Source organism: Girardinichthys multiradiatus, chromosome 6 (genome assembly GCF_021462225.1).
Source record: "Girardinichthys multiradiatus isolate DD_20200921_A chromosome 6, DD_fGirMul_XY1, whole genome shotgun sequence".
In the NCBI taxonomy this organism is placed as follows: domain Eukaryota; kingdom Metazoa; phylum Chordata; class Actinopteri; order Cyprinodontiformes; family Goodeidae; genus Girardinichthys; species Girardinichthys multiradiatus.
The window spans coordinates 46,896,838-46,918,161 of record NC_061799.1 but is presented as its reverse complement, the minus strand read 5'-3'; the positions used below and the strand labels follow the sequence as shown (position 1 = coordinate 46,918,161).

Here is a 21,324-nt window from a genome sequence, read left to right as displayed (position 1 = left end):
GTCCTACCAAGGTCCCATTGTTTATTTATATCACGCTGTAGACCTTATTTGTCCTCTTCTCCTGAATGATGCCGTTATACAATCATTTTAATCCTCTGTAAAGTCTGACTTTGGATAATAGACAGAAAGGAAGAAATGTCTAGTAAATCTCCCTGAGGGCCGAACTTCATTTTGGGTTCGTTTATGAGTCCCCCTACTGGTTATTGTGGAGTATTGCAATGTCTTTGCAACACAATGCTCTGCAGGTTCTTGTTCAGAGTTCTGGTGTTTCCTGTCACTGTGGGCTGCAGAGCACAGTAGTACACAGCAGAGTCTGACAGATGGAGATCCTGGATCTTCAGATCAAAAGCTGAGTTGTTAACCTCTGCTTGAAATCTGTCGTTGCTGAACTCTGGAGCATTCTCTCTGGATTGATAGTATTGTTTCAGCATGTACTTTGGAGAACTGTTGAGCTCCAATTTGTACCAGAACAATGTAGGTGCTGTAGAGCTGGTTTCAAAAGTACATCCCAGAGTCCGTGTTTCTCCTTCAGCAGCAACAACATCTCCTTCTGGCTGCTTCACTGTGTCTCCTTTACACTCTGGAGAAGAACAGAACATGCAGAGGAAGAGATGAATCAATGAAGATGATTGATTAAAGGAGAACAATCAGCAGCTTTAAAGACTTCTATTACATGTAGAATAAATGTCATTTTCACTGATCATTGTCACTTTGAACCATATCAGGTGTTTCTACAAGGTAACAAATGGCAGCAGAAATGATCTGCTCTGATCTTCTGTAGAAGGAACATTAAAAGCTCTTCATGTAGAGCTCAGTAATGTGTTCAAGTGTTTGAAGAGGAAACATGTTGAGCTTTCTATCTTACCAAAGAAAAGAGCAGCAAGAATAATCCACAGCCAATGTTCCATCTGTCCAACAAGGTTTAAATCAGCAGGAGAAACTAGCTGATGTTCAACATTCAGTCTGACAATTGTTCTCTTCACAGCACCACTTATTATTGACACAATGCTGGAGCACAGAGCACAGGTAGAGCACCGCCTACTGGATCATGTCGCCCTCTAGTGGAGCTAGAAGGTGCTTTCTGGTCATTGCAGATCAAACTGAGGTTCATACCTTGCAGTCCCAGCTTGGTTGTTGGTATTAAAGCCCCTGCTTGGTACAAATCATAGAAAGAAGGTTTCCAGTCTGCATGTTCAGCAGGAAGTGTTGAAGTTTATGTGATTTAGTCCAAATAAATTCTCAGTCCAGCTGTTTGATGCTGGTTTGACAGAACAATGAATGATTTCATGGCTTCATTCCTTGTTTTTCTGTCTGTTTAGATGAAAACCACCAGAAGATGTTAAGATTCCTCCTGAGAGACACATTTTATACAGATTAATGTTTTATTTTTGTTTAGTTTAGAAATATAGAAACATGATCCATTATTAGTCCAAAGTTTTAATCTTGATATTTAATGTGTCAAACTTTGAATGTGATCCTGTCCTGGATTTAGTGCAATGATGACATGTTTGAAAGAGTTTAATATGAAAACAACTCTGTGATGAGACAGTTTATTCTTGGAAAACTTGGAATCTCTCTCATTCCTTGAGGAAACATTTTATTTACAGGACATTTATTGAGTCTTGACTCTATAACGTGATCCGTGGAGGTGATCTTTGACAAACCGACCAACTGAGCAGAAACCCAACTGTCTCTGGCCACAGGTAGTTGAGGTGGGAACAATCAGCAAAGATCCAGACAGCTCCCATGACAGTCCAACAGCCCACCTCTGACCAAGAAAGACACTCTTGGAGTATCCTGTTGTGGTTTTCTGGTGCCAAAACCTGACGGACTAAATTTGCCTCTTAAGGCCAATAAAAATATTAGGGTGGCACACCAAAATCAAAACCAATGAGGACTTTGAAAATTGCTGTGATGCTGTACAATTAATAGCAACTACAAAACAAACTATCATAGACCATTTGTCTTTTTTTTTTTTTTTTTACACATTTATATTTCAGACTGACTAGAAAATAACATTTAACGTTTCACAACCTTCATTTAGAAGCCCTTGACATCAACAAAATCACAGAAGAGAGTCTCTGACGTGTTCAGATATTTATTTCTCCTTTCCAGACCATCCAGGATAATCCTTGCATCTCCAGAACATGTTCCAGCACCATGAAAACTACAAAATAAATAGAAATGGATGCTCACATAGTGCTTGATAAACAAGGTTCTAAAAATAACTGAATGCATTAACTGTAATGGTGATTTCTAAGATTAATGACCAGTTTACTATGACGATGATCATAGAGCATACACCGGTTAAATGCCTGTATGACCCCTAGTCAATGATCAGGCCAGGTGATTCTTTCCCGCTTTCTTTAACCTGTTAAGCCCGAGCATACTGGTACCAGTATGAAGACCAGTATGAAGAGAGCAACACAGAGCAACGCCCTTTTTTCGCTTTTTTTAAAACTGGATCAAACACCACCAGGTTTTTATTATTATTAAATCCCTCTCAAGAGGAGTCTTTAATGTTCATAAAATAATTCTCCAAATTAATTTTGCACAAATACTTTTAGTTTTACAACAACTTAAACACACATGTTGACATTTCAAAGTCCTTCAGACATGGCTGACTCTGGGAACAAAATGCTACGGAAAAGACCTTTCATTTTGAAGCAACGCCCCCATGTCTGGTAAAATTACAAACTAGAGAAACTCACCTTTCCAACAAGGTATAGCTAATCTTTCTAGCACCTTCTCCGCTCACCTAATTTGCCTGCGTAAATTTGCAGGCCTCTTGAACTAGCTAGCGCTCTGCTCTGTTAGCTTCCAACGGTGTGTTTTTCTAGTTAATCTCTCATTTATAACGGCACAGAAGAGGAAAATTACCGGTTTGAATGTTCGGGACGACATTTGGTGGACCAGTGACATCGCCATGCGTAGATTTGGATGAGGAAGAGGATGATGAGGAAGAGGATGGAGGAGGGGGGCGAGTTCCTGAGTAAGTTAAAGTGCTACTTCTTATTTCCAGCAGATTAACATTATATGTCTGCTATTTCAACAATGTTTTACTTATTTTACATTTGTAATTATTGTTGTGAAGGACGTCACAGCAACAGTCACCCCCCGCTCCAGAACAAAGAACAAAGAGGCTGAGAGGCTGTTTGTGTGTGACTGATTCAAGGCTGGTTTGATTCAGAATCAGCTTTGTTGGCCAAGTTTGTGTCACAAACAAGGAACTTGACTGAGGTTTGTTACGGTCAACATGTAAAACACTTAGAGGGATAAAAATAAAGAAGACACGTTGTGATAGTTCAATGTACTTATTTGTTTCAGCAGAGTAGCTGACTACTCTGGCAGTGAGGTATTCATTGTATTTACCAGAGAACAGTTTTTCATTGGTTATTCTTTTTTGTACATTTGTATACATAACTTCTCATAGAATATTATTTTGCACAGTTGTTTACATCGTGTGTCATAAATTATTCTTTTTTTCAATACAATATATCCAGTTGGAGACAACATGACACAATGCCAGCTCTGCCTTGCACATTACCCACTAAAACGTATGTGGAACAAATATTCTTCTACTGATTCAGTCCAGATTTTCTGGAGTTATAGTCAAGATGTTGATGAATACAATCTGAGGCTTTTCCTAGGATTTCAAAAGGATCTCCATGATGTTTTGCAATGTTCATTTAGTAAAAGGTTTTGGCGAGGCCAAACAAATGTAGCCCAGTTTGCACTATTTACATTGTACAAACTGAAGTATTAAAATGAGCTCATAGTAATACCATCTACGTTAAAAAGCAATGTGTATTCGATAAAAGTGGAATAAATATGGGAGTTAAATATGATAAATCTGTTCTACAAAAACAGAAATAAATCAGTTGTCATTTAAGATGTATCTGGTATAGATGCCCGAGCCACCTCAACTGGCTCCTCTCGATGTGGAGGAGCATCTCCGAGCTCCTCACCCTATCTCTAAGGGAGTGCCCGGCCAGCCACCCTACGGAGGAAGCTCAAATCAGCCATTTGTATCCGGGATCTCGCTCTTTTGGTCATGACCGAAAGGTAAATCGAGAGCACAGCGTCCCCCTTTCTGCGGCAGCCGCACTGATCCATCTGTCGATCGCCCTCTCCATTCTCCCCTCACTCCTCCACTTGAGGCAGGAACTCCCCTCCAACCTGAAGAGGGCAAGCCACCCTTTTCCAGTTGAGAACCATGGCCTTGGACTTGGAGAAGCTGATCTTCATCCTAGCTGCTTCACACTCGGCTGCGAACCGCCCCAGCGCATGCTGTAGGTCTTGGCTAGAGGGGGCGAGCAGGACCACGTCACCTGCAAAAAGAAGAGTCGAAATCAACTGGTCCCCAAACCAGAACCCCGCTGGCCCTTGGCTGCGCCTTAGAACATTGACAAACGGTAGCCCTGCTGGAGTCCAACATGCACTGGGAACAGGTCCGACTTAGTGCTGGCAATGTGGACCAAACTCCTGCTCATCCACCCCTGAAGCCCCGCCACCATAGAGCTTTTTAACTGCCTTGGTGACTTCAGCCTGGGTGATGAAAAAGTCCAACCCGAGTCCCCAGCCTCTGCTTCCACCAGGGAATATGTGACGGCAGGATTGAGGAGAACCTCAGAGTACTCCTTCCACCACCTGATAATGTCCCCAGTCGAGGTCAGCAGCTCCCCACCCCCACTGTAAACAGTGTTGGCGAAGCACTGCTTCCCCCTCCTGAAGCGCCGGACGGTTTGCCATAATCGTTTCGAGGCCAACCGATAGTCCTTCTCCATGGCCTCACCGAACTCCTCCCAGGCCCGGGTTTTTGACTCTGCCACAGCCTGGGCCGCGGCACACTTGGCCTCACGGTACCCATCAGCCGCCTCAGGAGTCCTACAAGCCAACCAGAGCCGATAGGACTCCTTCTTCAGCTTGACAACATCTCTAACTGCCGGTGTCCACCACCGGGTTATGGGATTGCCGCCACAACAGGCACCACAGACCTGACGGACGCAGCTACGGGCAGCAGCATCGACAATAGATGCGGAGAACATGGTCCACTCGGACTCTATGTCTCCAACATCCCCCGGGATCTGGTCGAAGCTCTCCCGGAGGTGGGAGTTGAATACATCCCTGGCTGAGGGCTCTGCCATACATTCCCAGCAGACTCTCACTATGCACTTGGCCCTGCCAAGTCTGTCCAGCTTTCTCCTCTTCCAGCGGATCCAACTCACCATCAGTGATCAGTGGACAGCTCAGCCCCTCTCTTCACCCGAGTGTCCAAAACATGCGGCCGAAGGTCTGAAGACATGACAACAAAGTCGATCCATGACCTCCTGCCTAGGGTGTCCTGGTGCCAAGTGCACTGATGAACACCATTATGCTTGAACATGGTGTTCATTATGGACAATCCGTGACTTGCACAGAAGCCCAATAATGAAACACCATTGAAACTCGGATTCAGATAGGGGAGGCCATTCCTCCCAATCACGCCTCTCCAGGTGTCACTGTCAGTTCCCTCGTGGGCGTTGAAGACCTCCAGCACAATAACGGAGGCCCCAGGAGGGGCACTATGTAGCACCCCTGACAGGGACGCCAAGAAGACCGGGTACTCCGTACTACTGCTCGGCCTGTAGAGATCTGTCAGAGATCTGTCAGAGATCTGTCCCCAACCTGAAGGCGCATGGATGCGACCCTCTGATCCACTTGGGTAAACCCCAACACACGACGGCTGAGTTGGGGGGCAACAAGCAAACCCACCCCAGCCTCTCCCCGCGGGCACCTCTGTGCATAGAGATGAGCCTGACTATTTGTAGTCGATATCTCTCGACCTCCCGCAAAAGCTCAGGCTCCTCCCCCCACCCAGCGAGGTGACATTCCACGTCCCTAGAGCCAGCCTAAGCATCCAGAAATCGGGCTGCCAAGGTCTCCACCTTTGTCCGCTGCCCGATCCTCTATGCACCGGTCCCTCATCATTCCCCCTACAGGTGGTGGGCCCACTCGGGGATGGCCTCGCCTCTATCATTCAGGCTTGGCCCGGGCCAGGTCCTGCGAGGAGCAACCCGGCCACCAGGTGTTCTCCTACGAGTCCCGACCCCAGGCCTGGCTCTAGTTCGGGACCCTTTCTCCGCCGTACCGGGCAACGTTATGTGCCTCGATTGTGTGGTCCTCATGAAGGTGTCTTGAACCCCTCTTTGTCTGACCCGTCACCCACAGCCTGTTTGCCATGGGAGACCCTACCAGGGCCATTAATCCCTACATATATGTATTAAAAAAACTATCATAGATCCTGCCGGAAGATTCATTATAATTCAAGGTTCAATGATGAACAAAAACTTAATATTGGTTAACCTGTATGGCCCTAATATAGATGACCCAGACATTTACAATAATTTGTTCCTCTCTATTGCTGCTCTCCATGGTGATGTGATTATTTGCGGGGACTTTAACTGTACTCTAGATCCGAAGCTTGACCGATCAACTGGCTCGGATTCGTCTCACCCTAAGAGTAGACAAGCTATACAACATTTCATCTCTGACTTAAACCTAAAAGATATATGGAGAGTAATGAATCTAACAAAGAGAGAATATTCCTGTCATTCAACTACCCACAAGAGCTACAGCCGTATGGATTATTTCCTGGTTTCAAATTCTTTGATACCCAGAATTACCAGTTGTATGTATAAAAGCATATTGATCTCGGATTACTCACTATGCATGCTTAAATTCTCATCCTTGAATGCTTCTAGACACAGTCCTGTCTGGCGCTTTAAACCTCACTGATTGCAAACACCTAGTTTCCTGAAACATGTAGAAAGAAATATTGATGATTACTTCAACTTCAATAAATCAGAGACTACAGCATCTATTAGATGGGAAGTCTTCAAGGCATTTATACGGGGGCAGATGATAAGTTACACAAAAAGCAAGTCAAATCAAATGAGTAAGAAGATGCTTGAGGGGCAAATAAAAGAGGCTGAACTTGAGATAAGTTTAAATAATTCTAAAGAAAAACAACAAGAACTGATATTGCTGAGAGCAAAATATGATAAACTAACCACTGATAAAGCCTCAGCAGAACCATTCAGACTGAAACAGGCTTACTATGACCAGGGAGAGAGGGCGGGAAAACTTTTAGCATGGCGCATAAAAGCTATGCAGAATGAGAGGGTAATAAATGAAATTACAACTGCAGATGAAAATATTACAGATCCATAAAGAATAAATGATCTTTTTAAAGATTATTACTCAAAGATATATACCTCTAAGGGACAGATAACACAGGTTTTGTTGGACTCCTTTTTTGATTCGATAACTACCCCCATACTTGGGGAAGAAGCCAAGGCAGAGCTGGATGCACTAATATCTATAAATGAACTAAAAGCCATAGATAAACTAAAATCAGGAAAATCACCCAGAAGAGACGGGATACCTTCAAACCTATATAAAATATTATAAAACAAATTAGTACAACCCCTCTACGATATGTTAGTGGAAAGTTACACAACAAAGGAATTACCTCCCTCGATGCAAAATGCTGTTATAACAGTACTACCAAAACCTGGGAATTCAGTTACAAAATGTGAATCCTACGGACCAATTTCACTTATAAACTCCGATGCCAAGATAATAGCAAAAGTCCAAGCAATCAGGCTTGAAAGATTTCTGCCCTCCCTCTCTGACCCTGACCAGAATGGATTTGCAAAAAGACGGCAAGCTCACCACGGAATCCGTCGAGTACTGAACATAACATCCAGATACAGCTTGTTGAAGTTTCCCTTTAACGGGTAACTCCTGCGCGTTGGTTTATTCACCGTAAGCTGAAAGAATCACACACATTAGAATAAATCACACGGAGACAGCTGTATTCAAAAATACCTGGGCCCAGGGGAAGAGCTCACGCAGAGATGTCTTCTGAGCTTTTTTACTGGGCTCATGTCTTTTATTGAAACACACATGAAGAATGAGCAGCGCCCCTGTTTACCGTTTTTTTCACACATAGAGTTACGTACACACTTTTCCGGCTGACCATATTAAGAAAGTTATTATTCTGCATATTTTGCACCTGCACTCTGCTTTTCTGCTGATATGAGAAGGGAATACTTGGCTTGTTAATCTGTTCACATCCTTCTCTCACCCCTACAGTTCTTCAGTCTTTTTCTGCTTCACCACACTCAAGACCAAGTTTGTGCAATACTATTCTGCAGGCCACTAACACAGGTTATACATTTTATTTCCCACACTGGTTATGAACATAATAATAATGATGCACACACATAATATATCTCCACAAGCTCCAGACAAAGCATTCGATAGGGTGGAGCATGCTTCCCTTTATAAAGTGCTTTCTCAATTTGGCTTTGGCAAGTATTTTACAACCTGGGTTAAAATAATTTACAATAAATCTACAGCATCAGTTATAACCAATAATATTGTATCCACACACTTCAACCTAGCTAGAGGCATTTGTCAAGGCTGCCCCCTCTCATCTCTCCTTTTTGTGCTGGGAATTGAGCCATTGGCTGTTGCCATAAGGAATAATCTAAATATTGTAGGCATTAGAATAAATAATATTAGCCCCCTCTCCAGAGGCGGATGGCGGTTGTTGGGGACTGGGTTTGGGGCAGGGGCCGGGGTCGCGCGGGTCTGGGCAGTGCTGGCGCTGTCTGCCTGTCTCTGACCCAGGAGGGAAGGGGACCACCTCCTGGGTCCGAGGGCTGGTTGCCCCTAGGGGGTACCGGCGCCTGTACCTGGGAGTATAGAGTATGCATGGGGAGTGTGAGTGAGTGTATGACGTCCATTGTTGTTTGTCTTTACGTTGGGTGCGAGTGATTTTATGTGCATGCATGAGGGTGGGAGTGGGTGATTGTGACTGTGTGTGCCTGTTTCTGTTTTTTTTTTGTGACAGGTTAGGTCTTGGACTGCTCCCGCTCCTGGATCAGCTTAGGCCCCCCCATCTTATGGGGGGCCTATTTCCTCCCCGCCACACTACCTGCCGGTGGTTGGAGTCTCTGCTCGCTGGTGTACTTGTGGTTCTCGGTGTCCGCGGCCGGGTGCTTTGGTGTGTGCTGGCTCACTCCCGGTGGCTGCTTGCCGGGGCCCGGCCCCCTGGGCTCTGTCGGGCATCTGCTTGGGGGGTGGTGTGTCCCGGGGTCTTGGGTCTCTGGGTCCATGGCTGGATCTGCTCGGGCGTGGACGGCTGCCGGCGGGGCCTGTAGCTGCGGCTCCCTGGGGCTTCTGCACTGTCGCTGCTGGGTGGTTCCCCTGAGACTCTCCATTGCTCTTCTCTGGGGGGGTTGTGGTAGTCCCGGCGGTGGTTCTCCTGGGGTTCCTGTACTTTGGGGGGCCTTTGGATGTCTGTGGCTCGGATCCCCTCAGTGTCCGTCCAGGGACCATGGGGCAGGTCGGTGGGTCCTCACACTCCCTATTGCATATTTTTGTGGAGAAACCTTGTATACAATAGCACGTCCACACTCATACTCACAGGTGTTAAGCTTCAGGTGTTGACAGATACACAGATGTTTTATATTAGGCTGCACCTCTCACTAAGTACATTTTACATTCATAAACACCGTGTACCATTTTGTTAACAAAAAAACAGCTGCAGATGTATAAGCAAGCAGGGTGTAATCTTGTATTCTCTTCATCCTTCTTTCTCTCCTCCACTCTTTTCTCCCCTTTTTCCCCTTTTTCCCTGTCTTTTTATTTCAGTCTCCGTGTCCGTAACAATTGAAATATTCCCACAGAAGTTTATAATAAAGTTTCTTTTATAAAAACCAAGCAGAGCTTTAAAGCATTAGCTGTGATGCTCTGCTTGTGAAAGTAAATCTTTTGGGAAATTTCTTGGCACTCAGACAACAATTCTGAGCGATACTCGGCCGGACAGGACACGGTAAAAAAAAATAAAAAAAAATAAATAATATTGAATTTAAAATTGGACTATTTGCCGATGACATAATTTTAATGATGTCCAAAATAAAAGATTTAATTCCCCAGCTACTTAAAACTGTTGAGGAATTTGGCAATATTTCCGGTAATAAACTTAATGAATCTAAATCCACTATTCTATTTCTAAAACAATCTGAAAGAAGCAATCCACCAATTCACACTACATTCCAAGTAGCAAAGACAGCCTTACTTACTTGGGTATAAAGATTACTCCAAACATAGATGAAATGGTTTTGGCAAACTACACACCAACAGTTGACTCAGTAGTGGAATCAATTAACAGATGGTCCACGTTGCCCATTTCCTTGATTGGCCGTATAAATATTCTCAAAATGAACGTACTTCCAGAATTCCTGTATCTCTTCCAGGCCATCCCCCTCAATCCACCAAATGGTTTCTTTGTAAAGATGCGAACAATCTTTAATAATTTCATTTGGAATAACAGACGGCCCAGATTGCGCCTATTATTACTATATCTTCCATTTGATAGAGGAGGGCTAGGGGTACCAAATCTTCCCCAGCGCGTGAGGCTGGGGAAGCACGTCTCTGACTCCCTGACCATCAGCACCGGTTCCCCCCAAGGCTGTGTTCTCTCTCCTCTGCTCTTCTCCCTGTACACCAACAGCTGCACCTCCAGTCACCAGTCTGTCAAGCTTCTGAAGTTTGCGGACGACACCACCCTGATCGGACTCATCTCTGATGGTGACGAGTCCGCGTACAGATGGGAGGTGGACCATCTGTTGGACTGGTGCAGCCAGAACAACCTTGAGCTCAACGCTCTAAAGACAGTGGAGATGGTTGTGGACTTCAGGCAGAACCCAGCCCCACCTGCCCCCATCACCCTCTGTGACTCCACAATTGACACTGTGGAATCTTTCCGCTTCCTGGGAACCATCATCTCCCAGGATCTCAAGTGGGAGCCAAACATCAGCTCCCTCATCAAGAAAGCCCAGCAGAGGATGTTCTTCCTGCGACAGCTGAAGAAATTCAACCTGCCAAAGACTATGATGGTGCACTTCTACACAGCCATCATTGAGTCCATCCTCACCTCCTCCATCACCATCTGGTACGCCGCTGCTACAGCCAAGGATAAGGGCAGGCTGCAGCGTGTCATTCGGTCTGCTGAGAAGGTGATTGGCTGCAGTCTACTGTCGCTCCAGGAACTGTACACCTCCAGGACCCTGAAGCGGGCAGGGAAGATTCTGGCTGATCCCTCCCACCCCGGTCACAGACTCTTTGAGACTCTCCCCTCTGGCAGGAGGCTGCGGTCCATCCGGACCAAAACCTCACGCCACAAGAACAGTTTTTTCCCATCTGCCACCAGCCTGGTTAACAAAGCCCAGAAACCACCCTGACACTCTCCCTTTCACCCCCCCCTTTTTTTTTGCTGACAGGTCACCTGTAACCTGTAACTTTATGCGTTACATTAACGCTCAGCTTGGACTCCTGCTTTACTTGCACAATGATCACCTGCACTGTTGTATTGCTCTTGCATCTTATACTGCTCTACATTTACTCTCATTCACTTAAAACTGTGCACATATATTTATATTATATTGTAGATATGTTTATACTGTTTAATTTGTATTGTATTGCACCGACTACGCCAAAACAAATTCCTTGTATGTCCAAAAACGTACTTGGCAATAAAGCTTTTCTGATTCTGATTCTGATTCTGAAATGGTACTATTGGGCTGCTCAGCTCTCTAGTGCCTCCTGTTGGTTCTCAGCGATTGGTTTATCTTGGGTAAACTTAGAAAATACTAATACCACCCCCCTATCCCTAAATTCTTACTTATATTCAAGAAAATATGAAGATTTGTTAAAAAATACATTAAACCCACTAGTAAAAAATACCATTCGAGTTTGGTTTGATGCACATAGGTTCAAGGATGAAGTACCAACACTATCCCAATTTTCTCCCATTTGGGGCAATATGACATTTGAACCAGGTAGAAAAGATATGGGTTTCAAAACATGGCATGATTAAGGTCTATGTAAAATTGAAGATTTATTTGAGAAAGGCACTATGAGGAGTTTTGATGGCTTAAAACGCAAATTTGAAATTCCCACTAAGCCTTTTTTTAAGTTTCTTCAAATTAGAAGTTTTATATTAGTTACACAAAAATCTCTTACCTTACCCACTCTCACTTCATTAGAGGACCTAGCAATAAACCACCAAATGAAGAAGGGTCTAATATCTCGTTTCTACAATACCATCAAAGACAGTTCCCAAACCTCCTCAGATAACAAAAGACTGGCATGGTGTGAAGATTTAAAAAGTAATATATCAGTGAATGAGTGGCAGATGGCCTGTCTGAAAGCTCAGACACAATCTGTTAACACTAAACTTAAACTGATCCAATATAAATGTCTAATGAGAACATATGTTAGGATTAATTGGAATGTATGAACCTGACTTTGTGAAGAGCCTTGAGACAACATGTGTTGTGAATTGGCTCTATATAAATAAACTGAATTGAATTGAAACTGAATGTTACCCCAACATTATTAAACAAATTTGACTCTAATATTCCAGATATATGCGCTAAATGTGGGGCCAAAGGCACTCTGATCCATTGCTTATGGGAATGCCCTGAGATCCAAACATTTTGGAGGGAGGTTTTGGATAAAGTTTCACACATCACAAGTGTTAAGATGGATTATTGTTCTAAACTATGCATTTTAGGGATTTTTTCCACTGAAAATCAATTAAGCAATGTTGACAAAAAAAAACATAATCTACCGTTTGCTACAGGCAAAATATATTATAGCCAGATCATGGAAATCTATTGCTAGGCCTCAGCTGAAAACCTGGTTATCTACGCTATCTAGTTCTCTTGCCCTAGAGGTACTCACCTTTATGATTAAGGGTAAATACTCTATGTTTAAAAAGATGTGGAAACATTTCTTGCTATTTTTGGAATGTGGAAGTGTTTGTAATGATGAATGAGTGAGCGAACGTAATCGAGCTAATTTTGTTCTTTTTGTCATATGGGCAAAGTTTCCGTTATGCTTGTGCTAAATAAAAATAATTCAAGTGTATTTAGCTGTATGAAAAGTGTTAGAAATTGAATCACTGATAATGGCTGCTGTGACACAAGGGGGAGAACTTTTAATATGAACAAGTTGTTTGATACCTCTAATGTACGATGCTCAGAACGTTTGGATTCAATTCTAGTACGCGGCCCGGATACAACAAACTTAAAATATACTGTCTCAATGCACTTTACATATGTTTGGCACCTTGAAGTTTTCGGCTGTTTCTGCCTTTCTTCTTTTTGTCGTCTTTTGTTGCTGTTATTACTTCCTGTTATGTGCGCATGTGAGATACATGTCTTGTACCCTGAAAAAAAAACATACATTTATCTAAATTAAATTCTGAGTTGTACAACTCATCTGGTGAAAGTCCAAAACCATCAAGAATTCCCATAACCATGTTACAGTTCTGAACATTTAATTCATATTTGACAATAAAATCACTGATAAAGAAAATGATATTAATTTCCCATAATCCCCAGCTCTAATACAGCATCCCATATATTATTAGGAAAGAAACACACAGGAATACAGTGATGATACTGAGCTTCAAATACTGAAAAATTATCATTTAATTTATTCACACAAATTAGAAGGTGATCAGAAGGAAATGAATTTGAGTGTAAAACATGTGGGCTGAAAACTATGGACAGCTGGGCTTCAAGGCGTCACTTCCTCCTACACAAAGAATGCTGAGTCAAAGCTAAAATGCTGACTAATGTGTAGCTAATTTCAGTTAAAACTACATTTTTCATCTTTCAGACTGAATAAAATAGAAGAGTTTGATTTGTTTAAAGTGTCAGCGTCCAGTTTGTGTCCTGTGAGTCTGATCCGATACACAGTTGGTCCATCTAAGCTGGTAAAGCAGAACCACATCATGTCTTACAGAATCTGCTTGATTGGAACGTTTTCTTTTATATAGTTATATAATTGTTCTATTGTCACTCATGCAATACTATAAAAGCAGCTCTGCTACAGTAGATTAACACAGAAGTTTTCTTATTTCATATAGAAATCAGCTTAATTATTTATTATGGATCAGTCTGCTCGTTGTTTTCTCAGTTTGCTTTTTGGTTTCAACAAATTCTGAAAACATTGAAAAATGATGTCCTGGTTACCTGCTTCAGAATGGACAAATAGTCCTATCTCAAAGTTCATCTAAACATAGAAATCATTACTAATTAAAATACATTATTAAAATAAAAAAAGACGCCAGAAAGACAACATTTTGTTCAGGGCCACTCCAAGAAACACAAATACTAGATAAATAACTTGCTGTCTATTTGTCCACAGGTCGAAGATGAAAAATATGAAATCTTTTGTTTTTATTTAGTTTTCTTTTCTTTAGACATAAAATATGCAGCTACATGCTGTGTTAATCAATTCTGGTTCACAGTCTTTATAAGAAAACATAGATTAGGTCCAGTTAAAACGATAGAAACCAGAAAATCCTTCTGCTGTCATTCTGGGTTCATATTTTAATGTAAAAAGTAACATCAGCTCTGATTTTCTCATATTTCTGAACTTCAGTTCCTCTCGTTGGTTGTTCTAGAACACATGAAAAAAATCACCATTTAAATACTGAATTATAAATCCTAGAAATTATTCATTACTCTGTGATTAAATTACATATTTGGTCAAATAACTTGTTTAAGACTCAAAATTCAATGTTTAGACCGTGGACTGGTGGTTCAGGTACTGGTTTCAAGGATGTCTGGAGGTTCTTTAGCTTAAATTCAGAACTTTGCAGGAATTTTAAGCAACAAAATAGGTGGAGGAAGGAATAATGTCATTGGAGGAGCTGAAGTTCAGTGGGCGGGGCCACTTCAACTCAACCAATCACAGAGTTTTCTGCTTCCACAGCAGCTCTGTCTCTGATCTTTACTGCTTCATGTCTCTGTTGTCTTTGTCATCAGTCCAAAGACTCAACAATCAATGGTTTAACAGTGTGTGAGGCCCTCTAGTGGATGATGTGGAGTACTGCAGGTTCTTGTACAGAGTTCTGGTGTTTCCTGTCACTGTGGGCCTCACAGCACAGTAGTACACAGCAGAATCTGTCACTGCAGCAGAGGAGATGGTCATCTTCATCTCCTCTTGGTTTCCTTCAAATTTCAGTCCGTCCAGATTTTCTGCTCCTCCTGAAGGTGAGTGAGACTTCAGGAACTCTGGAGGTTTTCCTGGATTTTGTCGATACCAGAACAAATAATTAGCAGAACCTTTGGTGTAACTACAAGACAGAGTAACAGAACCGCCCTCTAAACTGGACTCCTCAGTCTTCAGTGCAGTGAGTTGTTGACAGTTTACATCTGGAGGAAGAAAAATGTCATATAAGTGAAGCACAAACAAAAGGAATAAATTATTTTCTGAAAGAGTCCAACAAACCTGTTCTAATGAGCAGAACCAGCAGAATAAATCCAGATGTGAGCAAAGACAGCATGTTGAGCAGAGTTAATGTTTTTGTGTTGAACTGTGTTGAATGAGGAAGTTTGAGTATCTTCTAGAGTTCAGTAACATCTCAGCTCCTCCCTGAACATCTCAGCTCCTCTTCCTCCTGGTGAGCAGGCTCTCAGCTTCTTCTGGTTCAAGAACAGATCATCTAGAGGATTTCATTGACTCTAGAAGGTGTTCAGCCTCCTTTGATTCACCTTTTTACTGCTTTTCTAGATGAAATCATGATGAAAACAGTTTAGCTTACTGCCACATAGAGTTAAACCAAATAGAAACTGCTGTCTCATTGTGATTTGACTGTTCTCTCCCAGCATGGCTCCAAGAATAATAACTGGATGTGTTTTAGGTGTCGCTGGATGTCTGGACTGTGTCTTTTCAGTTGGGTTTACTTTAGATCTTCTGAGCCTGGATTAGAAATGTTACAATATTAACCATTCATTGGTCAAAGCATGTTGCACATCATGTGTAGAGTTCATGTTAATAACAATAATTATTGGCTCTCTGCAGACCAAACCTCCATGATGCCTCCCAGCATCTCTCTGCTCCACTGAGAATGAACTGTAGAGTGTCTCTGGGTGGAGGGATGTCTGGTTTTTTTTCCTGAACCAGTTACTTTCTCTATCCGACCTCAGATAAGTTGAAAATAATTGATGAAAAAATATTTTTCAAACGTTTGTTTCACTTTTCCCTTTCAGGTTTTACAGATCAAAGCTTTGATGACAGTGTGGTGACAAGTTGTGATGATTTTAACTCTGCAGTAATTTATTTTGTAATCTTTAATAAAACCTCCATTTAACAGAAGAACAAAACAAAACAATTTGGCTTTTTTAACGAATATGAAAAATATTCATATCAAAGTAAAAAACACATTCTTGTAATCTGATTTCAATGAATAAATGACACAATAAGGGTTTCCATGAACAATCATCTTCTTTAAGTGACCTAATTCACCCTATGTCCAGCTTATTGATACCAGCCATGTCACAATTAGTAAAATGGAGATTATCTGAGTGCAGCTGAGGTGCGTCAGGTGGCTGAAGCATGAAAACAGCTGGATCTGGGAGGTCCAGGTTCTGGTTCTTCAGTTCTCCTGCTAACACTGCAACCAACTGCAAAAGAAGCTCAATGAAACATAAACCAGAACATGTATGGACTTAAACATGAAGAAGTGAACGGATTAAGGCCCTGGTCTAAATCAGCTTGGAGCTGATCATCCTCACAGACTAACTGAGCAAGAAGAAGACTGATGGAGGCCACCAAGAAACATCCAACCACCTTGAAGAAGTTAAACACCTCAGTGGTTACGATGAGACAGAGAACCAGAATATAAAAACACCTACTGACCAGGTTCTCCACCAGTTGAAGCTGTATGGGTAAGAAGCAAAGAGAAAGACACAGTTGAAAATAGTTCCTCTGAAGTCTAACTTAGAAGGCATGTAGTTGATAGAAGGTTCTTTGGTCTGAAAAGACTTGGTGCTGTGAGACTAGATGCTACACTGGACATCACCACAACCATACTGCCTCTGCCTTAAAGCACAGTAGTGGCAGCATCATGCTCTGGGAATGCTTCTCAGCAGCAGACCCTGGGGGACGTGGAATGAAAGAGCAGAACATTAAGGAGAAAATTTTCAAATCTAAATCCTGGAGGATGATATGAGAACTACGACCTGGGAAGAGAATAATGTTCCACCAAGAAAACGACACCATGCATAACAAAGAAGATATACAAAAAGGAGAAATGTTCTGGAATGGTCCAGTCAAAGCCCAGATCTAAATCCAATCTAGAACCGGTGGCTAATCTTGAAAAGAGCTTCTCACATCTGATACCTGAGGAACCTGGCAAGAGATTTTTCTGCTGTTAGCAAACTCACGACAAAAACACCAAATTCTATTGACCAAGATTTGATTCATGAAACAAAAAGTGAAATATAGAAGGGGAGTGAATAGTTTTTATAGGCATTTAGAATAACACTCTGTCCTATGAAGGCTGCACGTCCGTGAATTTCTCCGTCAGCTAAAACTCCCAAGTGACGAGTTAAAAAACATCACTTTCCATCGTGTTCACCGGCTCGGAGGTAAGAAACACAGCCGACCTCAGCTAATTGTAGCAAAATTCGAGCACTATAAACAAAAAGAGCAGGTCAGAGGTCGGGGCAGAGAGCTGCGGGGTACGAACTTCAGCATCAATGACCAGTTTCCAAAGGAGATCCTCGATCGGAGACGAGTTTTATTCCCAATTAGGAAGAAATATATCAGTGAAGGCATCAGAGCTACAGTAGCTGTAGACAAACTTTATATCAATGGTCAGTTATTTAGAGATCGGGAAATCACTCCCTGGCTTTATTAGGAGCAACAGCAGATTACTCTATGACATGTAACACTAGTTAGATAAGAGGTTAGATATCTGGCAAATCTAATGTAAAGCACAGCTCATGTTGTTTGCATTGTTTGATGTGGGTGGACCCAAGGCTGGGCTATTGGGTATCTGCTCCTTTTTTATCTCTCATCTCCCTCTTATTTACACTTGTTACCACCCCTCTCTGTCACTCTCTTTTCTCTCTGTCACACACAAAAAGCACACTCACATACACACAAATATCTATTAACATAACCTTATATCTCTCATCACACACACAAATATCTATTGACATAACCTTATATCTCTCATCCCTTCTTCCCCCAGCAGCCTCTTAATTTTCTGTCTTTTTCCCTGCCATATCTCTGCTTCGGGACTTCATATCAGGCAACCCCAAGCACTGACTATGATTTCACTTGGGTCTATCTGTTTCTGTGGTGACATGTGCTGTACAATGTTAGCGATACACGCACAACTATGGGCACATTAAGGTTTCTCACATGGAATGTGCATGGAGCCGGCACCAGAGAGAAAAAGTTAAAAAATGTTAATCAGCTTAAAAGACTACAGGCAGACGTTGTCTTATTACAAGAGATTCATAAATCTGCCACAGCTTAATTCACAAAAATGTTAACTTTACAGTATTAGACACAGTTACAGATCCAGAGGGTAGATTTATAATAATAAAAATATCTATACATAACCAAAAGATATGTATTGTCAGTATATATGCCCCAAATGTTGATGACCCCCCATTTTTCCCTTCTTTTTTTTCTGCACTGTCTAAACACTTGGATTGCTCACTTCTTCTTCAGGGCGATCTCAACTTTGGTCTAAACGAAGAAATAGACATGCAGAGTACAACAGGGACTCAGCGCAGTTGGCAATCAATAAATATAGTTAAACAGTACATGAGTGATTATGGACTTTGCGATGCATGGCGATCTCTTCACCCTAATCACAGAGAATATACTTTCTTCTCACATGTCCATCACTCTTACTCTCGTCTGGATTATTTCTTAGTCAGCAGCTCATTGTTGACTGACATTTCAGACACTGAGATACACCCTGTAGCTGTCAGCGATCATGCTCCCGTCTCCTTAACTCTAGTAAATAAGAAAGAAAACCCACAAAGCAAAAACTGGAGGTTTAATACATCATTGCTTAAGGACGAAGAATTTATTAAATATTTTAAAAAAGAGTGGACTTCATATTTGGAATTTAATGATATCCCGGGGACATCAACATCTGTTCTCTGGGAGGCAGGGAAAGCAGTGATGAGAGGTAAAATAATCTCATTCTCATCACATGAGAAGAAAAAAGAAAACAAACGTATTCAGGAATTAGAAGAAACTATTAAACTGTTAGATGCTTCCCAGGAAGAGGAAAAGTTGGGCAAACTACGTAAAGCCAAACTAGAATTAAATGAAACCATCGACAAAAAAACCCAATTCTTAGTACAAAGACTTCGTATACAAAACTTTGAACATGGCAATAAATCAGGTAGCTTTTTAGCTAACCAACTAAAAATAAATAAAGAACAACAATATTTGCTGTAAAAGACTCGACAGGGAATATAGTTTATGATCCTGAAAGAATAAACAGCACTTTCAGAGATTTCTACCAAGCTTTATACTCACCACAGATAGACCCGTCAGATAATGACATTGATCAATTTCTGGATAAAGTAACAATTCCTAAACTATCAGGTAATCAAGCGATGGCCCTGGATGTACCATTGACTTCAGCCAAAATCCAAGAAGCTCTCACAAGCATGCCCAATAAAAAAGCTCCAGGCCCAGATGGATTCCCAACAGAGTTTTACAAAGAATTCTGGAATATTTTGGCTCCAATATTCCAAAGAATGGTGCTGGAAACCGAAAAAAATGGCAGACTTCCCGCCAGATATAAATTCTGCCAACATCGCTCTCTTGTTAAAACCAGGAAAAGACCCAGTACTCCCTACCAGCTACTGACCCATATCCCTTATTAACGTCGATCTCAAAATAATCTGTAAAGCCCTCGCAAAAAGACTAGAAAAGGTTACTCCTCTCATAATACATCCTGACCAAACTGGATTTATTAAAGGTAGGCATTCATCCACTAATTCACGCAGATTACTTAATTTAATAGATTATTCCTACAGTGAAAATATTGAAACCAATATATTATCTCTTGATGCAGAAAAAGCATTTGATAGGTATTCTCTCTGGGCTCCTTTAATCGGCTACATCACCTAGTGGGGGTGGGGCGCCCTTGGCTTCATCCTGTGGGGCGTTGTGGCGGATTCGGGGGGGTGTCTGGGTTGGGGCAATTGGGGTGACCCTGGGCTGGGATCGCTGGGGGGTCTGGCGCTGGGGGCTGCGGTCCCGGCCGGGGTGGGGCTTTGGTGCTCTTGGGGGGGACATCTGGTAGCTGCATGCGATGCTTTTGGGGGGCCTGCGGCGACGGACATAGGTTACTGGCCTGGTGCCCGTGCTGCTCCTGGGTGGGTCTGGGGTGGGCTTGGGGCTCGGGGTCCCTGGGGCGTATCGCCCCCCGGCTGGGATCCTGGCTGGGCCTTGGGGGTCTTGGGTCCTGACGGGTATGTTGCCGGGGTTTTGGGCTGGTGCATGCCCGGGCGCCCAGCCCTGGCTCGGGGACCTTTGGTGTATCGGTGGGCATAAGGGCCTCCGAAACTGGCAGGTAGGTCCCATCTCATTGCAGGTGCTCCTTCCTTCAAGGAGCACATTCTGCTGGCGGGGAGGAGGGTCTGCAGGAGGGGGTGGGGTGGGGTGGGGTCAGCCTGGGTGTCCAGTGTCTTATGTGCTCTGGGAGTTGTTCGAATGTTGGGGTGGGTGTAGGTTTCCTTCTGGGGTGGGGAGGGGTGGTTGGCCTTGGATGGTTGGGGGCGTTGTTTTGTCTTGGGTGGTTCCGGCTCGGTTTCTGGTTCCTTGTCTTGGTTCCGGTTACTGATGCTGGTCCCTTTTCTGTCTGGGGGAGGGGGTTCGGAGGGGTCTGCATGGTCCGAGTGTGCAGGCTGGCCAGGGTTGGTGTCGGGGTGGATTGCTCTCGGCTTCTGGATGGGTTTTGGTTTTGGCTCTGTGGGCTCTCTTGCCTTTTGTGGGCCACAGAGTGGGTCCTTTTGCGGGGCTGCTTCTGGCAGGGGTATGGGTGTCGAGCATGTTCTAGGACCTGGGTGGTGCGGGTCTTCTTTTCGTGGGGGTGCACTTTCATGGGGGGCTTCGTTTTTGGGGGGCTGGTGGGGGCACATTTGCGCAGTGTGGGCTTTGTGTGCAGCTTTTGCTTTGGGTGCTCTTTGCTGCATTCCGTCCTCCACTGTATGGCGTGCTGTGGTGTTGGGGTAGTGGTCCTGTGACCTCCGGGCGTGGGTGTGGCAGGGCGGGCGTCGCTGGGCTCTGCGCTTGCGTCGGGCATCTAGGCTTCATACTGGGGTGGGGTTTGCTCGTTTGCTGGATGGCTCCTGGTGGGTTCGGTGTGCTTGGGGTTAGTGGTCCTCGCCGTGCCCCTACGAATGCACAGAAGGTTGGGTGGTGTTG

General features: G+C 43.2%; 2 gene segments (V, D, J or C); both read right to left on the bottom strand.

The window, feature by feature from the left end:
* Positions 1 to 200: 200 nt before the first annotated feature.
* Positions 201 to 1,043, bottom strand: LOC124870162. The segment is given in 2 exon segments: positions 201 to 580; positions 866 to 1,043. Coding segments are annotated over 2 exon segments (423 nt in total).
* Positions 1,044 to 14,289: 13,246 nt separating this feature from the next.
* Positions 14,290 to 15,956, bottom strand: LOC124869339. The segment is given in 2 exon segments: positions 14,290 to 15,287; positions 15,364 to 15,956. Coding segments are annotated over 2 exon segments (429 nt in total).
* Positions 15,957 to 21,324: the final 5,368 nt, after the last annotated feature.